The sequence below is a fragment of the Ambystoma mexicanum genome, chromosome 6q (genome assembly GCF_040938575.1).
Source record: "Ambystoma mexicanum isolate Mex_15411 chromosome 6q, UKY_AmexF1_1, whole genome shotgun sequence".
Lineage (NCBI taxonomy): Eukaryota > Metazoa > Chordata > Amphibia > Caudata > Ambystomatidae > Ambystoma > Ambystoma mexicanum.
Window position 1 is genome coordinate 15483784 of NC_090937.1, and position 19291 is coordinate 15503074.

The 19291-nt window shown below is 46.9% G+C and overlaps 1 protein-coding gene across 2 annotated transcripts in view; it reads left to right on the plus strand.

Annotated features, from left to right (window-relative positions):
* Positions 1-1075: 1075 nt before the first annotated feature.
* Positions 1076-19291, plus strand: part of DCAF10 (DDB1 and CUL4 associated factor 10) — a 525958-nt gene continuing 507742 nt past the window's right edge. Inside the window, exon 1 of one of the 2 annotated variants that reach the window (XM_069630373.1) lies at positions 1076-1705. In XM_069630373.1, coding sequence (XP_069486474.1) covers positions 1299-1705 — 407 coding nt within the window. In that variant the 5' untranslated portion in view covers positions 1076-1298. The remainder of the gene's footprint in view (positions 1706-19291) is intronic. The other variant, XM_069630372.1, reaches the window with a different exon arrangement.

Below are 19291 nucleotides of genomic sequence, written 5' to 3' on the forward strand. Positions count from 1 at the left end.
GGAACCAGAGATGGTTTTCCTCCAGTTTCAAGGAGGAGTGTTCAATGTCATTTCAAGTGTGTGGATAAGAACACAGGGTACATGCACAAAATCGTTCTGCATGCTGTAGGAATTATCCAGTGATATCATCTCCTGTAGTTTCCCCTCCCATTGCGTTGAACCCTATAATTTCCAACATTAGCTTCAGGCTTGATCTTTTAACCACCATTGACAGCAAAACGTTGCGAGTGGGGGCAGCTTTCTATAGCTAAAGGCAGAGCCCCCAGCACAGAAAAACAGTAAAAAAAACACAACTAAAAAAAAAAGTTGCACAAGTTCATAATTGTGCGACCCCGCCCACTCGAGGTTCCACCCCCCTGCACCACTGGCTCAAGGTGCCCCCAAAGAGCAGCGAATAAAGGATTCTTTAATAGGTGCTGTTTACATGACACTGAGCTGGCGTCAAGGCTCCCTTAAACGCACTTTATAAGAACTGCAGGGCCGGCTGATGCAACAGAACTGAGCCCCAGCTGTTCTGCATTTGTGGTGGGGAGGCGGTGGAGGGCGCACAAATCTCGCAGAGGGCGCTGGCAGGCCTAGGGTCGGCACTGCCTCCGTGACCCACCCATTAGGGGGGGGGCTCTTTTATTTTTGCCCACTGGGCCCTTTGAGTTAAATCTGTTGCTGTATAGAAGGCCACTTACGTTACAAAAGAATACAATGATCACCTGCAACAGTACGCAGTTTTTTCCGTTATTAATCACAAGCCAAAAAAGTTTCCTGGTCGCAACTTTATAACACATTAGAGCTCAATATAACACGCAAGCCGCTCCTTTAAATTAGATATAGTTTAACGTCTCGTTCGGACAAGTTATGCCCATTCCCCACGCATATTCTCGAGTCAGCGTACCACATGTGTACACGGGGAGATCGGAGATGGGTTGAGTGAGAGCTATTAAGTGTGCTAGATACCAGCGCCATGCCAGAAAAGTGTTTGATTAGATTAACATACTTCTAACATGGCTGCGGTTTAGCCAAGTCTGCAGCACTAGGCGCGGTCTAGTGTATGTCTGCTTCGTTCCTACACAGCTAGTCTGGTCACCGCCGCCCGGAATTGTTTTGAAGTTGCACTGGCAGCGCAACCCGGAAGCACCCCTGCACTTTGGGCACTGCTGTATCCCCCTGGCATCTTGCATCTTTCCTGCTGCTGGCAGTGCCAACATCAATCGCTATGAGTCCATTGGAGGCAGGTTTCTGTTCCAGCTGGACTACTGGCTGATCCACGCGAACCACCAGTACCGACAGCTGCCCCCTCTAGTATGAGCTTGCTGCGCTCTCCGCGGGGTGGACCCGGAGAAGAAGAGACACCACCTGCAGGAGAGGAGACAGCTCGCAGCACGCGAGAAGCTCGCAGGGACGTACCTGGAGCAAGAGAACGGGTGGCGGAGCGCGGAACACACCCCCGCGCAGACAGCTCAGAGCCGCAGTTGGAGAGACAGGATGTGGGAGCTACCCTGCCGAATCTTGTCGTTGCTCCGCGACCCGGAGGCAAGCTACTATGGTGGCTGCGGGAGCGCTGCGTGCGGCGGGGGCTGTTTGTGGACCCAGCGCGTGACAACTATCGCAGCATGACCCACCTGTATAACTCCATCAGCCCAGCCGACTCTGTAAACCTGAGCACCCGCACCCACGGGGCCGTCTTCAACTTGGAGTATTCCCCAGATGGGTGAGTGCGGCGGGACGAAATGCTTAACTTTCTTTTTAGATGCACATAACAGTTGTTGCAATTTTGGTGCATGAATATGCTTTATCAATATTCAACTCAAGCGTTGCCATGTTAAATGCTAAAGGTATTTGTATCGCGCACCGTCACCAACGGAGTTGGTCCCCAGGCGCTCTGGCGGATCTGCAAATGAGAAGGTGAAGCAGGAGTAGGATAGGGAGAGGAGTGGTGTTGTGTTGGCAGCTTCAACTCGGTATACAATGGGTGCTGAGCTTCGGTGTGAGTATTGGGTCGTGTGCTGTTGGTGTTGCTTATGTGTTGTTGCGGTCTTGTGAAGTGCGTGCGGGTTGTTGTGCGAGAGATTTTTGAGTGAGATAAGTTTGCAGAAATGTTGAGATTTTGGTTAGTCGATTGTAAGAAGTTTAACAGAAGTTCAGAAATCTGTCTGTGGCACTCGCCAATCCTCCCAATCTCATCAGAGTGGACAAAGGGGTTACGCCTGGCAGGGTTTGGTTTGTGTGGGGCGCTCCCTGTGCTGTTCTAACATGCTCTGTAAGTGTTCTGATTGCTGCTCACCGTTCTATTCTAGCCAGCTCTGTAGGTGTTCTAATGCTGATGCATTGATTAATGTGGGTTGGGTGTTTATTCTCCTACTTGGGTGCTGGTGTAGTGGACTCCTCTCAGAATTTCTATCTAAATGCGCTTGCCGGTTTGGATATGGTATGTCCAGGGGGAGTGGATGAGTCATTTAAGGGCTTTCGTCTGAGTATGTGATCAGTTTCTGGAGACCTCCTTTTGTGGCTATTTCCCATGATATCTTATGGTCTGTCGTGTGGTCGGTCGGTTCTTTGGGTTCAGTGTTTGTCCATTTTGAGAGTGGCCGAGGTTGGTGTTATTTTCGTCGTTGTTTTAATGGGGTGGGCATTCTAGTGCGTCGCTGTTGTGGTTACGCTGTGAAGAGCCATGATTTGAGGAGTTCCCTGAATCCTAGGTGGCTTGTTGTTCCGTATATTCTTAGGTAGGTCTTTCCAGGTTTTTGGTGCCTGGGGAGAGAAAGAGGATCCTCGAGTTTTCTTCTGTTATAGGGTTTTGGTTCCAGGCGGATGTCGGTGCTTGATCTCAGTGTTCTTGTCGGTTGATGTAGGCGTAGTTTATCGTTTAGGAATTCTGCACCTTGTTTGTGTAATTGCTCTGTGCGTGATGCACATGGACTTGAACTTTATTTGCTGTTTTAATGGTACCCAGTGTAGTATTTTTAGCGCGGTGTGATGTGTTCTCTTCTGGGTAGCTTGAGGAGGAGTCTGGCTGCTGCATTTTGTATGCGTTGTAGTTTTTTTAGAAGTCGTTCGGGTATGCCCAGGTATAGGCTATTGGCGTAGTCTACTATGGACATGATCAGAGCGATGATGGTAAGTGTTTTGTTGGCGAACGACAGGAACGGTAGGATCCTTTTCGCTGCTCGCAGGAGGAAGAAGTATTTCTTGAGTAGAGAGTTTACTTGTGGCTCTAGAGTGAGGTTGTTATCAATCAGGACCCCTAGGTTTTTTTACAGTTGATGATGGTTCTGGTGTGGTGCCGAGTTCTCTTGGCCAGGGGATGTAGCTGATGTCTCCTCCCTTTTTTGAAACAATCATTATCTCTGTTTTGCCTGGGTTCATTTTGAGGTGGTTGAGGTTCACCCAGTTGAATATCTCACGAAGGCAATTCTCTAGTGTAGTGTTTTCTTCTCGGGTGTCTTGTATGTTGAAGATTATTTGAGTATCGTCTGCGTAGTTGTAGCATGTGAGGCCGTGTTTTTTTATGAGTTTGATTAATAGGTACATGTGGATGGTTAATGATGATGATAAGGATGATACGGATAAAAGTCCAAAGTCACATAATGTATGCACCTTCCACTCTGGCCAGGAATATTTTTGCCCCCCACCCCACTTTTTTAATCTATAAAGTTGAGTGAAAGATTATTATTTTTTTTTTTAGCAATACATTTATGCATTTTGGTGACATCCTAAGAGCATTGGTCCTTTCAACTATAATGTAATACGCAGTTATATTACACAGACCTTGCCAGTGTAATGGTCTCCTGGAACTGAGTCTTCTCAGATTTATGTTAGTATTGTACTAGTGCGTGGCTCTGCCTATCTTGGTATGTGGGTGGTACGTGAATGGGTGAGGGAGTTGGAGAAAGCGGGAGCAGGAAGCATTCAGTAGAAGATTGTGAAGAGGTGTTGGTTTTGTTTAAGGACAGGTGCACGTGGAATCAACTGGTCTTATTTGTGTGAGAGGAAGTGCAGAACAAATATCGCTGTAAGCTTGCGGTGCTGGTAAATTAAGGGTATGTGCTAGACCATATTCTTTAAAAGAAAAAGCCTCCTTTTAGACTCGTAAAGTGTCAATTTATTTGGATCAACATTCTTTTCTTTCGAAATACCAATTTGAGATTTGCCCATCACATTCTACGTAAACTAATCTTTCTGTAACTGATTCTCTGCTTTCTGCATGCCACTCTAAACCTACTATTCCTTTCTGCTGCATTAGATCCTATCACACAACACTTTTTATGCTATCTCTTAGGCAGTTTAGTTATCTTCTATCTTTTCTGTGCTATTTGGTGAACCCCAAGGTCCTTTTCACAGCCCTCTACTTTACTTTTCTCAATTTACTTTTCTCCTGCCCTCTATTATTTCCTCCTTTAGGCTTTCTCTTCACATTTCTATGCTGCTGACTCCCAGATTTTCGTCTTTCTCTCCTTTTCCCTGCTCCCTTTATGCCTGTCTTCCTTCTGTATTGGATGCAATCATACTTTCTCCATCTTAACGCTTCCATTACTTTACTCATTTCCCCCCGAACTGACCCGTTCTGGGGGCAGGTAAAACTGGCAACGGCAGAGGGCAATGGGTGCAGCGGGAAACCTGTTACACTTGCCACCTAGGAGAGCAGGGAGCTTTTGCATTTTAAAACCATCAAGCACTATACGGACCCAGGACAAGGATAGAGGCAGGGGACAAAAGCCTGCCCTCCCCACAGCCATATACCTACCACAAGACAGATAATGGCTGTTTTTAAGAAGGGCTCCCACCTCCCAAATTAACATCCAATTGTAAAACTAAATGTGCCGTAACGGCCCAACAACCATCAACAGTGGGATAGTTGCAGCATAGCACTGGCATGCCAGAAAGGTGGGGGTTTTTGTGGACTGAAGACTTTTCTTTTGTGGCTGGCTCAATGAAGAGTCTGAGACTTCATGCAGTAGTAGGTGCTTGAGGGGAAAAGGGGTGTGAGACCAAAGGAAGGCATAATACTTCCTTTGACTCACTTCTACCCAACGGCTTTAAGATCACCTCAAAGCCTCGACCCCACCGTGCTGGTGATGGGGTTGTCTTAATATTCCCAGAGTGGATTTCTTCTTCCTTCCTACCCACTCAGCCCTATTTGTCCTTTGAGAGCGTAGTATGCAAATTGGTAATCTCTCCTTCCTCCACCTTGACCATTGCTACCATCTACCGGCCCTCAGACACTTCTTCTCTGTTCCTCTCTGAGTGGGCGGACTCATGTTCCTCCCTGCCACCTCCAACCTGCTACTACTGGGGGACTTCAACTTCCACCTAGACTCTCCTTGCACAGCAACCACCCTCTCCATTCTTCCCTCTGGCCCTACCCATTCTGCTGGACACACGCTAGACGCCATCATCCACTTCAGCATCACTCTCTCTACTTCCCTTGCCACCCCTCTCTCCGGGTCTGACCGCTTCCTCCTCTCATCTGGGTCCCTATGGCCCTGTGACAACTCATAATGGTCTTCCCACCTCGTTCCCTAACATCTGTCCGATGAAAAGTGTCAGCTACTCCCTTCTCTTCCACCTTCGTTCCTCTTTGCCCTCCCAACACACTCTGCCACTGATTCTGTCCTCGGCAACCTCTTAGTCTCCATTACCAACACCTTTTACATCCTTGCCCCAGTCATGAGGATCCGACTGAAACCTGCTTCCAAGCATAACACCTGGTACGACTCTGAACTTGCAGACCAAAAACATAAGTGCAGGGCTGCTGAACGGAAGTGGCATACTTCAGGGTCACCCTCTGACAAACTGGCCAGCTGCCTGACCCAGAGGCACTACATACGCTCTGTGCCAAAAAAAGAGCCCACATTCAGGCACGAGTGTCCAATGCGTCCAACAAGATGGCTGAACTCTTCAAAATCAGCAGGGAATGTGCCAACCAGTCCACAGTATCTTCTGCCCCTACCCCTTCCCAGGCCCTTTGCAATGCACTCGCCTCTCACTTCATTTCCAAAACCCAGGACATACTGATCAGCCTTCTCACACTTCCAACCCTCTCCCTTCTGCCCCCCCTACCACTCACCCTCCTCCTTCCTTCTCTCCCCTGAAAAAAGTTACACAAATTGTCAATTCCATGAAGGTTTCTTCCAAGCAGGTTGCCCCATGCTCTTCCAGAACCATCAAGGACATCTCCTCTCTCTCGCCCCTTCTCTTGCTGATCCCTGCAACCACTCCTTTGCTACTGGCTCTTTTCCATCCTCCCTCAAGCACTCCCTTGTGTGCCCCCTCCTCAAACAACCCTCTGCAGACCCCTCCTGCCCAGCCAACTACCGCCCCATTTCCATCACCCCCTTCCTGGGGAAACGGCTCGAGAAGTTGGCCCTCCCCCAACTCAACTCTCATATCAAACTTGTTGGTGGTCTACATGACCACCAGTGTGGATTCCGAGCACCCAGAAGCACGGAAACTGCTCTTCTGAACACCTGTGAAGAACTGCTTGCATCCCTTGATTCCAACTCCCCTGCTGTCCTCATCCTCCTTGATCTCTCTTCTGCATTTGACACAGTGAACCATTCCATCTTCATAAAAAGGTTCCACAATACCCTTGGTATCTCGGAGTGGGCACTGGACTGGCTTACCTCCTTCCTAACTGACTGTTCCTCCAAAACCATTCTGGGCCCTTTCTCCTCCCCTACTCCCTCCTCCACCTCTGGCATCCCCCAGGGCTCCATTCTTTCGCCATGGCTCTTTAACACGTACCTTTCTCTGCAGGCACGCATCATTTCCTCCTTCTCCCCCCAACTTCCAGAGCTACTCTGACGACACACAACTCTTCTTCAAACTTCCTACTGACACCCTTGCACCTTCTTCATCCCTGACTGCCTCTCTGCCATCCAGGTCTGGGGCACTGCTAATGACCTCTGCCTCAATGGCAGCAAAACAGAGATTCTCCCTATTGGGTCCCCTGCACCCTTCTTCTCTTCACTCTGGCCTTCCTCCATGGGTTCCACCTGCTGCCCCCTCCTCTGAAGCCAGGAATCTGTCATCTTCGACTCCTCCCTTTCCTTCATCCCTCATATTCAGGACATCGTCAAGAAGTCCCACTTTCAGCTCTTCCTTTTCATAGGAACTCTACCTTTCCTCATCTTCCCCCAGAGACTCCATGTTACCTCGTGCTCTGGTTGTCTCCAGACTAGACAAATGCAATACTCTTAATCTTCCTTCGTCCAGCTAACCCAGAATGATATGATATGGTATTTATAACGCGCCTTGCAGGTAACTAGAAACTTTAGGCTTGTATCACACTTGGCAGACAGCTGCGCAAGTTGATTTATCTTGTAATTGTTGTATTGAAATACTCGCTAAGACTAAACTTGTTGTCACTGATATATGCGCACTGTAATCAGCTGCATACTATTTACTTTGACTTCTTTAGTTGCGTGTGTGTGTGTCGGAGAGAAAGTCATCTCACGTGAGTGTTGTAGTCCTAGAACTACATTACCCATAATCACCAGCTTCAAAAAGCAAGTCCAGGTGCTTCTGCGACGTGCCAGTCGTCGCCGCCTCGCTGGCTGGAACCTCCCTTCATTATACTGAGCATTTCCAACCTCGCAGAGCCTGAAAGCAGACTCACCTGCCTGGTAATCTCATACTCCGATTCCACAACACACATTATTTCATATTTCTCACAACTATGGGCATAGAAAAAACAATGCATGTGAATAGCGACAAAGTATCCAACATTGCACCACTGATAGTCTTGTCACTGTCATTGTTGAATACTCGCTCACTTTACAAATATGGCATAGAAATAGCGGACCATGTCAATGAATGTATCCCAGACACATTTTTGGCATAACCGAAACCTGGCTTAATTCTAATCTTCCTACCCAAGCCATGCTTTCAACCCCCGACGAGTACACCCTCTACAGGGTAGACCGTCTACAAGGCAAAGGAGGTGGAGTTGCACTCATGTGTAAGTCCAGCCTCAATAGCCACGTCTTACCACACTCCTCACCTGATGGATGCAAATCTTTATGGGTAAAAATTGAAGCCTCCCTGCATACGTCCCTCAATGTGTTTACCGTCTACCGACCTCCAAAGGACATGCCCCTTTTCGAAGAACAATTGCTTGACCTAACTGCACACATCTGCAAAACTAAAAGCCCTCTTATCATCATGGGCGATCTCAGCTATTGGGCTAACGACCAGCTTGACAAAGTGGGTCCTAACCTTTTAGATTCTATCAGCTCTATCGGACTAAGACGATGGATTAACAAACCCACACAAAAAAGTGGACATACTCTTGACTGGCTTATATCACAAAATGCTGATATTTCCCAACTCGCAGTAACACCATGCATCTGGTCAGATCATGATCTTATACAGACATATCAATCTGCCTAACCCTCCAGCGAAACTCAATTCATCCCGCGTCTACGTAAACTGACGCGCAACCTGAAAAACATCACTGTCTCCAAGACTTTGCTATCATCCAATTTGCAGCCTCTAGCCAATTTTGCTGACTCTTCTGCTCTGGTTGATCATCTTACTTTCGTCATCAAACAAGCTGTGAATGAACTAGTCCCCCACCCCCTGAAGATGAAAGTAATTCAAACCGAAGCCATTAAAAACACCTGGTTTTCATAGGAAATTGTTTTCGTCAGACAATCCAAAAGGGCCCTAGAAAGATCTTGGCGGAAGAACCCCAACGATAACCCTCTATCCGCCTACAAAAAATCTCTACAAGATTTAAAAAAAAAAAAACTCATAACCAATGCTAAAGCCACACATTACACTAAAATAATTATAAATGCTCAATCCAATGTGGGAGAACTGTTTAAGATTCTGGCAGAATTTCAAGACCAGCCTCCACCATCCAACAGTATAATAAAGGACTCAAAGTGGTGTCAAGACATGGTTTCCTGTCCAAAATTAAATCCCATAAGGAGAAAATCAACGTGGCTCCACTACCACCCAAAGAAATCACAGCGCATCCCACCACTTCTCAGAGCAAAATGCTGCCATTCTCCTTTTCCCACCACTTGGAAGAGGAGGTGCTCAAGGTAATATAAGATCTAAAAGCCACTTCCTACTCTGGAGACGACTGCCCCACCAATATTTTCAAGGAACTACTAATCTTCTGGTCCCCTGGATTACCAAATTGATCAACCTATCTTTTGACGAAGGCATGGTACTTGTTGCACTCGAATCCGCCTGGGTAACCCCTTTGTTGAAAAAAGAAAACCTAGACCCCACCAACAAAGACAACTTTAGACCCATAAACAATGTACCTTTTTTTTTTTACTGAAGATATTGGACAAGCTAGCATATAATCATCTTCAGGCCCATGTTGAAGAGCATAACATTTTAGGCACTCGACAGTTGGTTACAGGGCTCTTCACGGCACAGAAACTGCCATGCTAGACCTTAAGTCCACCCTAGCTGGCATAGCAGATAAAAACCAAGCCGCACTGTTGATCAACTTCTCCGCAGCCTTCGATCTTGTTGATCACAGCTTGCTAGTGACAAGGCTTGGAGAGGTCACAAACTGCTCCACATTGGCGTCCAAATGGATGGCCTCTTTCTTGGGTACTCGAATGGTAAGGGTCTGTGTGGGCAACAGTCATTCCATCCCCATTCCCCAGACCTGTGGTGTACAACAGGGCTCCTCCTGTCGCCTCTGCTTTTCAAGTAGTATATTCGTCCACTAATGGATCTTCTAAACAAGTTGGGTGTAGCATATACAAACTATGCAGACGACACTCAGGTTGTCATTCAGCTCAGCGGCCACTAAAAAAATGATGTGGAAACTATCAATAACATCTACAAAGCCATCGAGGACTGGATGGCCTGCAACTCCCTGGCTCTGAATAATAACAAAACAGAACTTATGATGGTATCTACCAAGAACACCCGGTCCAAGCTAGCCCCTGACTATGCCAATTTCACAATTGCTGACATTGTCATCAGGGTCCAAAGGAAAGTAAAAACATTAGGCGTTGTTCTGGATGACGAACTATCCATGAAATTTCATGTCTCCAACATCCGGTCTAGCTGTGGATTTATTAACAAGCGAATACATTATATTCGTCCATTCATAACTGAAAATTGTGCACTTTTGTCCACAGCTTTGATAAACTCCAGACTGGATTACTGTAACGGCCTACTGTCCGGCACCACTGCTGCCAATATACAATCTCTTCAATTTGCTCAGAATAACACTGTGTGCACCATCTTTGAACAATTGCGCTGTACCCACATTTCCATCTACAGAAAGAAGCTACATTGGCTTCCGGTAAAACACTGAATAACACACAAGGTGTGTTTTAAGTAGCCCACCTATCTGTCAGAACGTATCAAAGTCAAAGCTGGACCATCCAAGATTTAAGGTTGATACATTTGGAGTCACCATTCTTGACTTTCAGGGACCCCGGCTCTGGAATACACTCCCTGCTGCTATACGCCAAATACAACATTATCATCTTTTAAAAATGACTTTAAAGACTCACCTTTTCAACACAGAGTAACCCCCCACTTTCACTCATCTGGCGGGTCTTTTTATGTTCTGTTTGTCTTCTCTTTTTCTGTGCGCCCTGATGCCCACGGGCATGTGGCGCGTAACAAGAATGAAAAGAAATAAATACACAAGTGTTTCAAGGCGCGACGAGGCAAGGGAGGGGGAACAGAGGGAAGACAGACAACGATCCTAGTAGGCCAAGTGTCATTCAGATCACGCAAGTGCATGCGAAGGGGGAAGGGACCGTGCAGCACATAGGATAATCGAATAAGTAAGGTACAGCCAGCTGGTGGCAAGTGCAAGGGTAAGTGCAGACATCAGGTCTAGTGCTGCTATTGGGATTGTAGGGATACAGAAAACAGTCCCCAAGTGCGGGGGTTGCCAGGAAGGCAGTGCAGGTGTGCGACTGGCGGGGGAGGGGACAGAGGGTGGCCTGGCAACCAGTGCAGAAGTTTTCAGCCAGGAAGTCAGCAGGGGAGAGGAGGAGAAAAAGCAGAAGCAAAGAGAAATGTTTTGAGGTGCTTCCGGAACCGGAGATGATTCTCCTCAAGTTTCAGGGAGCCTGTTCCAGAGGGAGGCCCCAGCTGAAGAGAAATCTACCACCAACTCGTTCCTTGGAGAAGCGACTGACCCTGAGCGTGTTGGAGGCGGATGAGCGAAGAGTTCAAGAAGGAAGATATTTAGGAAGAGAGAGTTGAAGGTATTAAGGCCCCAGGCCCCAGAAGGCCTTGTGGACAATGCAGAGGGTTTTGAACTTTATCCTCGCAGCCACTGGGAGCCAGTGCAGAGAATTCAGTCCTGGAGAGATGCGATCCCTGGGCTTGAGGCCAAGGACATGCCTCGCAGTCCTGTTCTGGATGAGTTGCAGAGGGCGGAGAGTAGAAGCAGGCAGATTTGGAAAGACGCTGTTGCAATAGTCCAGCCTAGAGAGAACCAGAGCTCTGGAGACATTTAGCTTCTGGGGGAAGGAGAGGAAAGGAAGAATACCTCTGAGGAGGTGCAGCTGGTAGTGTGACTTCTTAGAGATGTCAGAGATGTGAGGATAGAAGGCGAGTGTGGCGTCGAAGATGACCTCGAGGTATTTAGCCTCAAAGGTGGGAGCAGGGAGTGGGCCAAGAGAGGCTGGCCAGAGAGTGACGGGAAAGGAAGGAGTGGGTGTGCCGATGAGGAGAATCCCAAGCTTACTGGCATTAAGGCAGAGATCATTGGCGGCACACCCCTCCTGGATGGCGGACAGTCTGAGATGAGAGAGGGAGAAGAGGTGGCTGGGGGTTGCCTGAAAATGAGCTGGGTGTCATCTGCATAGCACTGGAAGTTGGGGCAGAGTGCAGCAATGCGGTGGGCAAGAAGTGCCAGGTATTGGTTGAACAGCCAGGGAGAGAGGTTAGACCCCTGGGGAACCCCACAGGTAGAGATAGAGGAGAGGAAGGACCCAAGTTGAACCTGGGAGGGTCGATCAGAGAGGAAAGAAGTGGCATGGTTGACCATGTCAAAGGCAGAGGAGAGTTCAAGTAAGATGAGGACACAGGGGGTGTTGGAATCACGGTTGGAGAGCAGGTCTTCAAAGATGTTCAGGAGAGCAGTTTCCGTGCTTCTGGCAGCTCTGAAGCCAGACTGATGATCATGGAGACAACCAACAGCTTCAGTGTGGAGATTAAGCTGGGAGATGGCCAACTTTTCCAAGAGTTTGCCCAGGAAAGGGGTGATGGAGATTGGGCGATAGTTAGCCGGGCAGGACGGGTTGGCAGATGGTTTCTTAAGAGGGTGCACAAGGGAGTGCTTCAGGGGGGAGGGGAAGTCTCCAGTGGCAAAGGAGTGGTTGCAGAAGTCAGCCAGAGCAGGAGCCAGTTAGTCAATGTGGTCCTTGATGGTTTTGGAGGAACCGGGAAGAACCTGTTTTGACGAGACTTTCATAGATCAGACTTGTCTAGAAACCTTGTCTGCGGAGAACAGGAGAAAGGAAGAGCAGGAGGGGGGGAGAGGTAGCTGAAGTAGGGCCAGAGGAAGAGCAGGGAGTAGAGGGAGGAATGGGAGAGGAGGAGAGAGAGGACAGGATGTCCTGAGTTTTAGAGATGAAATGAGAGGCCAGCGGTGCAGAGGGCCTGGGAGGGGACAGGAGAGGTAGAGACTGCAGCCGGATTGGCCAGTTCCTTGCAGATGTTAGAGTTCAGCTGAGTTATTAAATGCCGCAGAGACGCAGGCTTGGATGTGGGCTCTCTTCTTGGTGAGGGCCAGTATTGCCTTTGGAGCAGGTGGCAGGCCGGTTTGTCATAGGATGTACCAGAAGCACGCCATTTCCTCTCAGCCACCCTGCACTTGCGTTTGTGGGTGACGAGATCTGAGTCGTACCAGGGCAGCAAGACTTATCCTTGGCCTCAACCCCAGGGACCACATCTCTCCTGCCCTACAAAATCCTTCACTGGCTCACAGTATCAGCACAGATTACTTTCAAATCCCCCTGTATCACCCACAAGGCCATCTGAGGCTGGGGCCGGGGACCACTCTATCTTCAATGCTTCCTGATCAAATACTCCCCTTATAGACTCCTGCATTCCTCTGGCACAAACTCCCAGCATGTGAAGCGTTTTGACAAACAGGGAGCTGGTGGTCGATCACTTTCTTCGGCGGGCTCCCTCCTGTGGAATAGCCTCCCTCCCCCTCTGCGTCTTGAGCAGGACCGCCTTAAGTTCTGAAAGAGCCTCAAGACTTTTCTCTTTACCTCTTCCTTGCCAATTATACAGTAGTGTGACCGATATGCAGGGCCCTATGTATCCTCTGGGCACCCCCCCCCCCACATCTCTCATAACAGCTGCTGTCAATTTACTGCACTTACATAGGCTCTCCCTCCCCTTCGGGAGGTTGCACGTAACGGTCTTCTCTTCTTAGCACTTCACCATGAGCACCACAGCACCTAGCCCTTACCCCCTCCCCTCTGCACTTGCATGTTCTGAACACTCACAAGGCATAGTAGGTTTGTCTCCCCTCCCTGTTGTTCTCATTATTTGTTTACTATTAATTCAATTATTTATCTTTGTTGTAGTTGTAATTCATTGCAACCTTCCCCTGTCCCCACCCTGTTGCCCTGTGGGCGCTTTGAAACAGTTTTGCTAAATTGTATAGGTTCTTAATAAATGACCAATAAGTAAAATAAAAACAATATGCGGTGGCGGGCGGGCAGAGTTGGCATTGATTTATGGTCTTTTTGCGCATGACTCCTTGTTTGTGGGAGGTTTTAGGGTATTCAAATGAGTGACTCCGTATCACCTGGACACCACTGGGGTTACCATTGTTTTCTGGTATGTTAACCCAGTTGAAAAAAGGCTACAACTCCCAGAGTGCATTGATCAGCTAAATATAAGCTCAGGACTGGAAATCCGTTCTCGGTTGACATGGAGTTACCATGCCAAACTGTGGTCTTTACTAGGAGGGAAACAATGTTTGAGTAAGTGGGGGAAAAGCAATATTGTTAACCATTATGTTGCACCGTTTATGTTTTAGCAAAGGGGCCGGGAGTTGAAATAATTAAAGTTTGAAGTTTAAGGGAATTTTGCTTAAGGAGATTACTTCTGAGTATGTGTGCTTTATTTACTGGGAAAAGGTGCAAAGGTAGATTAGTTACTTTGGAAAATAATTATCTCTTACAAATCAAAAGTGCCTGAGACCTAGGGGTGTACCGAATAGTGAAATTGCTATTCTGCCAAATAGTTAGCCAAAGTATTCGGCCAAGGAGCCCAATAGTTGATTTTCTAAATACATTTTCCAGCACATGAGAAATACTGCTTCGCAAGAGAGTAAAGAGCATGTGAATGCACGCATTATGGATGCACACATTCAGATGCCCTAAATAGGCGGGCATTTCTACAAAAATCAATTTGGATCCTAAATTCACATTGATGCGCATGTAAATGTGTAAAAACGGAAACACATTCCCCTTAATCTGTTCTCTCTCTCCACCAAACCCTTGAGAATAGTTTACCTTGCCAGGCTGTAAAACATGGCAAGGCCCAGACCACTGATACGTGGTCAGGGATTTGCAGAGTAAGTTTGACAGGAGAAGGTCCCACCTCCTTCTCTGGAGCTCACTGAGTGCTCCAATCAAACTCATGAGAGATTTCACAGACACCTCTCTCAGACCATCCTCCTGTGGATGACAGCTCAGTGACACTTGACGGGTCACTTCACCATCCTTCCACTGGGTCTGACCGCTACTGAGCACAGCAGTGGAGCTACCTGTGTCATGCAGTAGGGTGTCAATGACTGACTTGGCAGTCATTCTCTGTGGGGTGGCACAAAATGCATATGGGATTGGGATCCACAATCACCAATTGCAACCTATTGCCTGGGTTCACCATAGTCAAAGGGCAGATTAAATTAGGCCTTCTCTCTGGTAGCAGTGAGTTCATTCCTAAAAGTGAACTCTGGAGTAATTGAATACCTGTCAACCTGGTGACAGAGAGTGAGACTCCCACATTGGTTTTCTTCTGGGACCCCTATCGTGGGCAGGCAGGGAAGTTTGTTAGACCACATAGTTGATATCCTGACACTAGGATGCATCACCAGGGCAATGTGTCACACCAACTGCAGGAGAAAGGGCCTCACAACCTGAGGAACCTCCAACCTCTCAGTTTTCTCTGGTGGGCTCTGTGGGTTTGCTTTGCAGTACCCACATTCCTTGTGAATCCTTTGCTTCACTGGAGGAGAAACCTCCCATTGGAAGCAGGCCTTTCTCCATAGGCCTAACCATGATGGTTTCCTATTCTGCTGGCCCATACTTCTCTTTCTCCCGGGACTCTCCTCTACCTGTATACTAGGCAGCTGAGGAGGCCCATAGGATTCAAGGTTTTCTTCTTCCAAACTGGGAATAGGGATTCTTCCAACTACCTTAACATAAGTAGTAGTAGGTCAGGCAGGAGGACTATTCTCCTTCCCTCTGCCTCTGTTTCCGACTCCTCTGACCATGGGTTTCCCCTTAGGCCTAGGCTATCTCTTAGGCTTGGCTAAGACAGCCTGATTTTGAGACCTAGTGCTTGAAGGGTCTGGTGAGGGTCTATGAGGACCCAGGTCTAGAAGACTCAACTCAGCCAGCACTCTTCTAGGAACCACTCCTCATTTTGACAGGATTCCATGACCATTTACCTATTCACAGCTTGAATGACAGGTGCTACTGGAACATTAAGAGAAGGGCCTACCAGCCAGCTGAGCATCCCCCCCACAGGGACTCTGGCAGGAACCTGTGGGTTTACCATTGAGGAAGCTACATCAGTAGGACTGGGGCCAGTGTTCCTAACAGTAGAGGTATTTACACCTACTACCCGAACACTATCATCAAAAGAATGATCACTATGCAACAGACTGGGATCGGAGCCAATGCTCCAGCACTACTAGTTTCCAAAGAATCTAGACTAACTTCAGACTCTTCCTCGGAGGGAATGCAGTCTAAAGGGAAGAACACCCATACTGAGAGAAGGCCAGACTGGCAGAGTGGACCATCACGGTCTTAGCCTTACATTTGGGATCCCCCTTACTGTGGTCACTTGCTCCACAAGTGTAACAAGTCCCACTGGAACTTGACACACAGGGAGGCTTAGAGAAACCTTGCATGCTTGGGAGGGTTAGTCCCACTACCCAGACCTGATTCTGATGAATTTCCCTTATTAAACTTGTTGGAGGCCTTCTTGGACATAGTTTTATCAGTACCCTCACCTTCCTTCTCTTTGCTTCTTCCCCTCTCCTGCTTACCTGAATCAGGCTTGTCCTTATGGGACACTCTGTGATACCCATAAGTCAGCGATTTTATGTTAATGATTATTAATATATGTGTAAAGTTTGAATTTATTTTCAACCTATATCACATTAAAGAATTTGATTTGATTCATAAGTCAGCAGCAATGGCTAGCCTCTTTGGATTTAACTCTTTTGAGTCAGCCAAATGCTGCTTAAGCTCTTGGGAACAAGAGGCAAAAATATGCATGACCAAATTGATCATGACCTCAAAGTGGTTACTTGATAGCCCCCTATCCAACCACACGCGTATTTTAAAGAATCAGCAGCAAAAGTTACATAGGTCATACTTTATTTTCTTTTGTTTTCTCTAAACCTCCTCAAGTATTGGGCAGTAGTCTTCTCAAACTTGAGGATAAGAGATTGATTCTAATCTATCAGCCTTTGACATGTCCATAATGATCAAAGATCAATGACACTGGTGGTAGTAACCACACGTATGGTGGTGGGGGAGGCATCCACTACGTAGGTACAAGTGATTCATGCAGTGGACAGTATTCTGGGCATTCCTGGCTCAGCTAGGCTATCTGTGTCACCAAACTACTTGATAAGGGAGGGGAGGGCCACATGGAAGATTTAAAGACCTGGTGAGTCCTCTCTGGCCAATATAACTGCAATAGCTGAATTGCAATCTTCGATGGCCTCACTTCGATTCGCAATGAAGATTCTATTGAAACTATGCGGGCACATTCATGTGAATACCACACTATCTCGTTTTCCAATGGAAGTTTCTCCTGAAAATGGTAAGGAAGAGATGAACAACACCACACCAGAGATAATACCAGACCCATCTGATTCGCGGGTCAATAAAGAAACTAATTCCGCAATACTAACTCCTCCACCTTTTTTTCAACGAAACCGAGACGGTTAGCAAGAAGGGCTGCTGTAAGGAAAGCACCATGTGTGATGGCTTCCGGATACAACTGTACCTGCCAAAAAAACCAAAGCACGTAAGAAAGCTGTGCGAGCCAAGAAACATCAGCTAAAAGGAGTAGGCACATTGACTAGCTGGATTATTCCTGAAAAAGAAAATTGTCTCAGTCGTCAGTGTGGACCAGCAAGACTCGGTATTGTCCCATGATTTGGGACATACTGAGAATCTTCTCGACTCAATTCAGGAAGGCAAAATCTCACGCATGGCGCATAGCCTCTCTGCAGATGAGGATTAGTATGGCCAATGTCCCAGCAGAAAGCAAAATCTGTATTATCAAAAATCTAATGTAAAGGTAAATGGTTGCCGAGAACGTCACTACTTCGGAATTACATCGGATACCGCAATTACGGATACTACATTCTGATGACTGCATTCATGGAACCCCTAAGAGCTACAAACCCAAATGTGACAGCTTTACGTTGTAAGGTACTTGCCACGGCCAAAATGATCTGGAAATACAGAAAGAGTCTTTATCAAGTGGACGTTGAAATGGACGCTAACCCCGAAGTAGTAGATACCAAGTTGCAAGAGATGGATAACAATGGGGGAAAAAGCTGAAGCCCAATAAGCCTGATCTCCCTGTTGGTCAGGATGTGAAAATGACCGACATTCAAAATATGCTGAAATGGTATTGTGGTACAAAAACATTGAGATTACTCATTGTTATCCTGGAATACTCGAGGTTTCAATCACTTCATATCTACGGATGGGTCATTACCTTTAATATCTGACCGCACTTGCTTCTACAGGAGACGTGGCTTCTTTCTCCGATAATATTGAACGGTTACTCTGCACATCAAACTTTGGCTGAGAGGGGGTAAACGAGGGAGGCCTTTCGGAGGACTAATCATTGGAATGTTGACAAACATAGAAATCTCGTTGAATTCCTACGTTATTGGAGGATTATATCAAAGCAGTAGAAGTAGAGATCTTGATTAATGCATGCTGGGGAAAAACTACTGCTAGTAAATATCTAGAACTCACCCAGGGATAACCCAAGTGAAATACTTTTTGATGCTTTGCACTCCTTACTTGGCAAATGGATGTTTGATTCCAAAATGAATTTTATTGTTGTTGCTGGAGACATTAATTGTCATATTAATGGTGGAGGCGATACATCTATTAACATTGTATTAAATCCTCGTAGCATTATGGAACATAAGATAGTAGACCAAGATGGGTACGACTGGTTACATTTCTTTAAAAACTGCGAGTTGGAAATAGTTAATGGGTGCACCCGGGGTGAATGTCCGGGTATGGCACACTTGGAAGAGTGGTAAGGCACGCAGCACCTTGGACTATATCTTTGAGAGTTGTGAAATTGCTGTGGAGATCAACGGTCTGAATGTAAGAAATAATGGATGGAGCTATCATAATGTGCTAATATTAACTCTGGGGCCTCAAGAATACACTGCTAAGGTAGCAAAACTGGGAGACATGGCAGTGAACCATGCAGCTACCAGAAATATATACTCGGAAAAGAAAATATTGAGTGCTTAGTGGGCTGCTTTGTGTCTAAATGATGACCATTTGCAATCATTTAAGACACAAACTATGGAGGAAATTGTGAGATGGATTGCCTCCTTTTCTAGTACTCGTGCAACAGCTAAAGCTAATAATGTACTGAGAGAGGGTGGTAATGTGGGGACATAGGATAAAATCATCAGAAATATGAAGCGGATATTAAAAAGTAGTATACGGAAAGCAAAAGGGTCTGCTAAATCCATTTTCTGGTAGTCTCGAGAAAATTGAAACAACAATACTGGGTGTGGCATAAACATTGGAAAGGTGCTGGAAGAAATGAATCTTGGCAACATACAGTGAAGACACACTGTTCTCGGAATACCCAGACTATTGGGGCCCTTTTGGGGGAGGTTAAGGGTAACTGCAAGCACTTAATGATTAACCCGATTAGTGCTTCTGAATGGAACATTTTCCTCGGTAAGCGAAACGCACTGGAAAGTTGCAACAGGGACACCGAGAGTAATAACAAGCCCAATAGTCCACCTTTTAAGGTGACTGTCGAAGCTTTGCAAGCTAAAATAGCCACTTTGAAGTCCTCTCGGGCACCAGGCCCT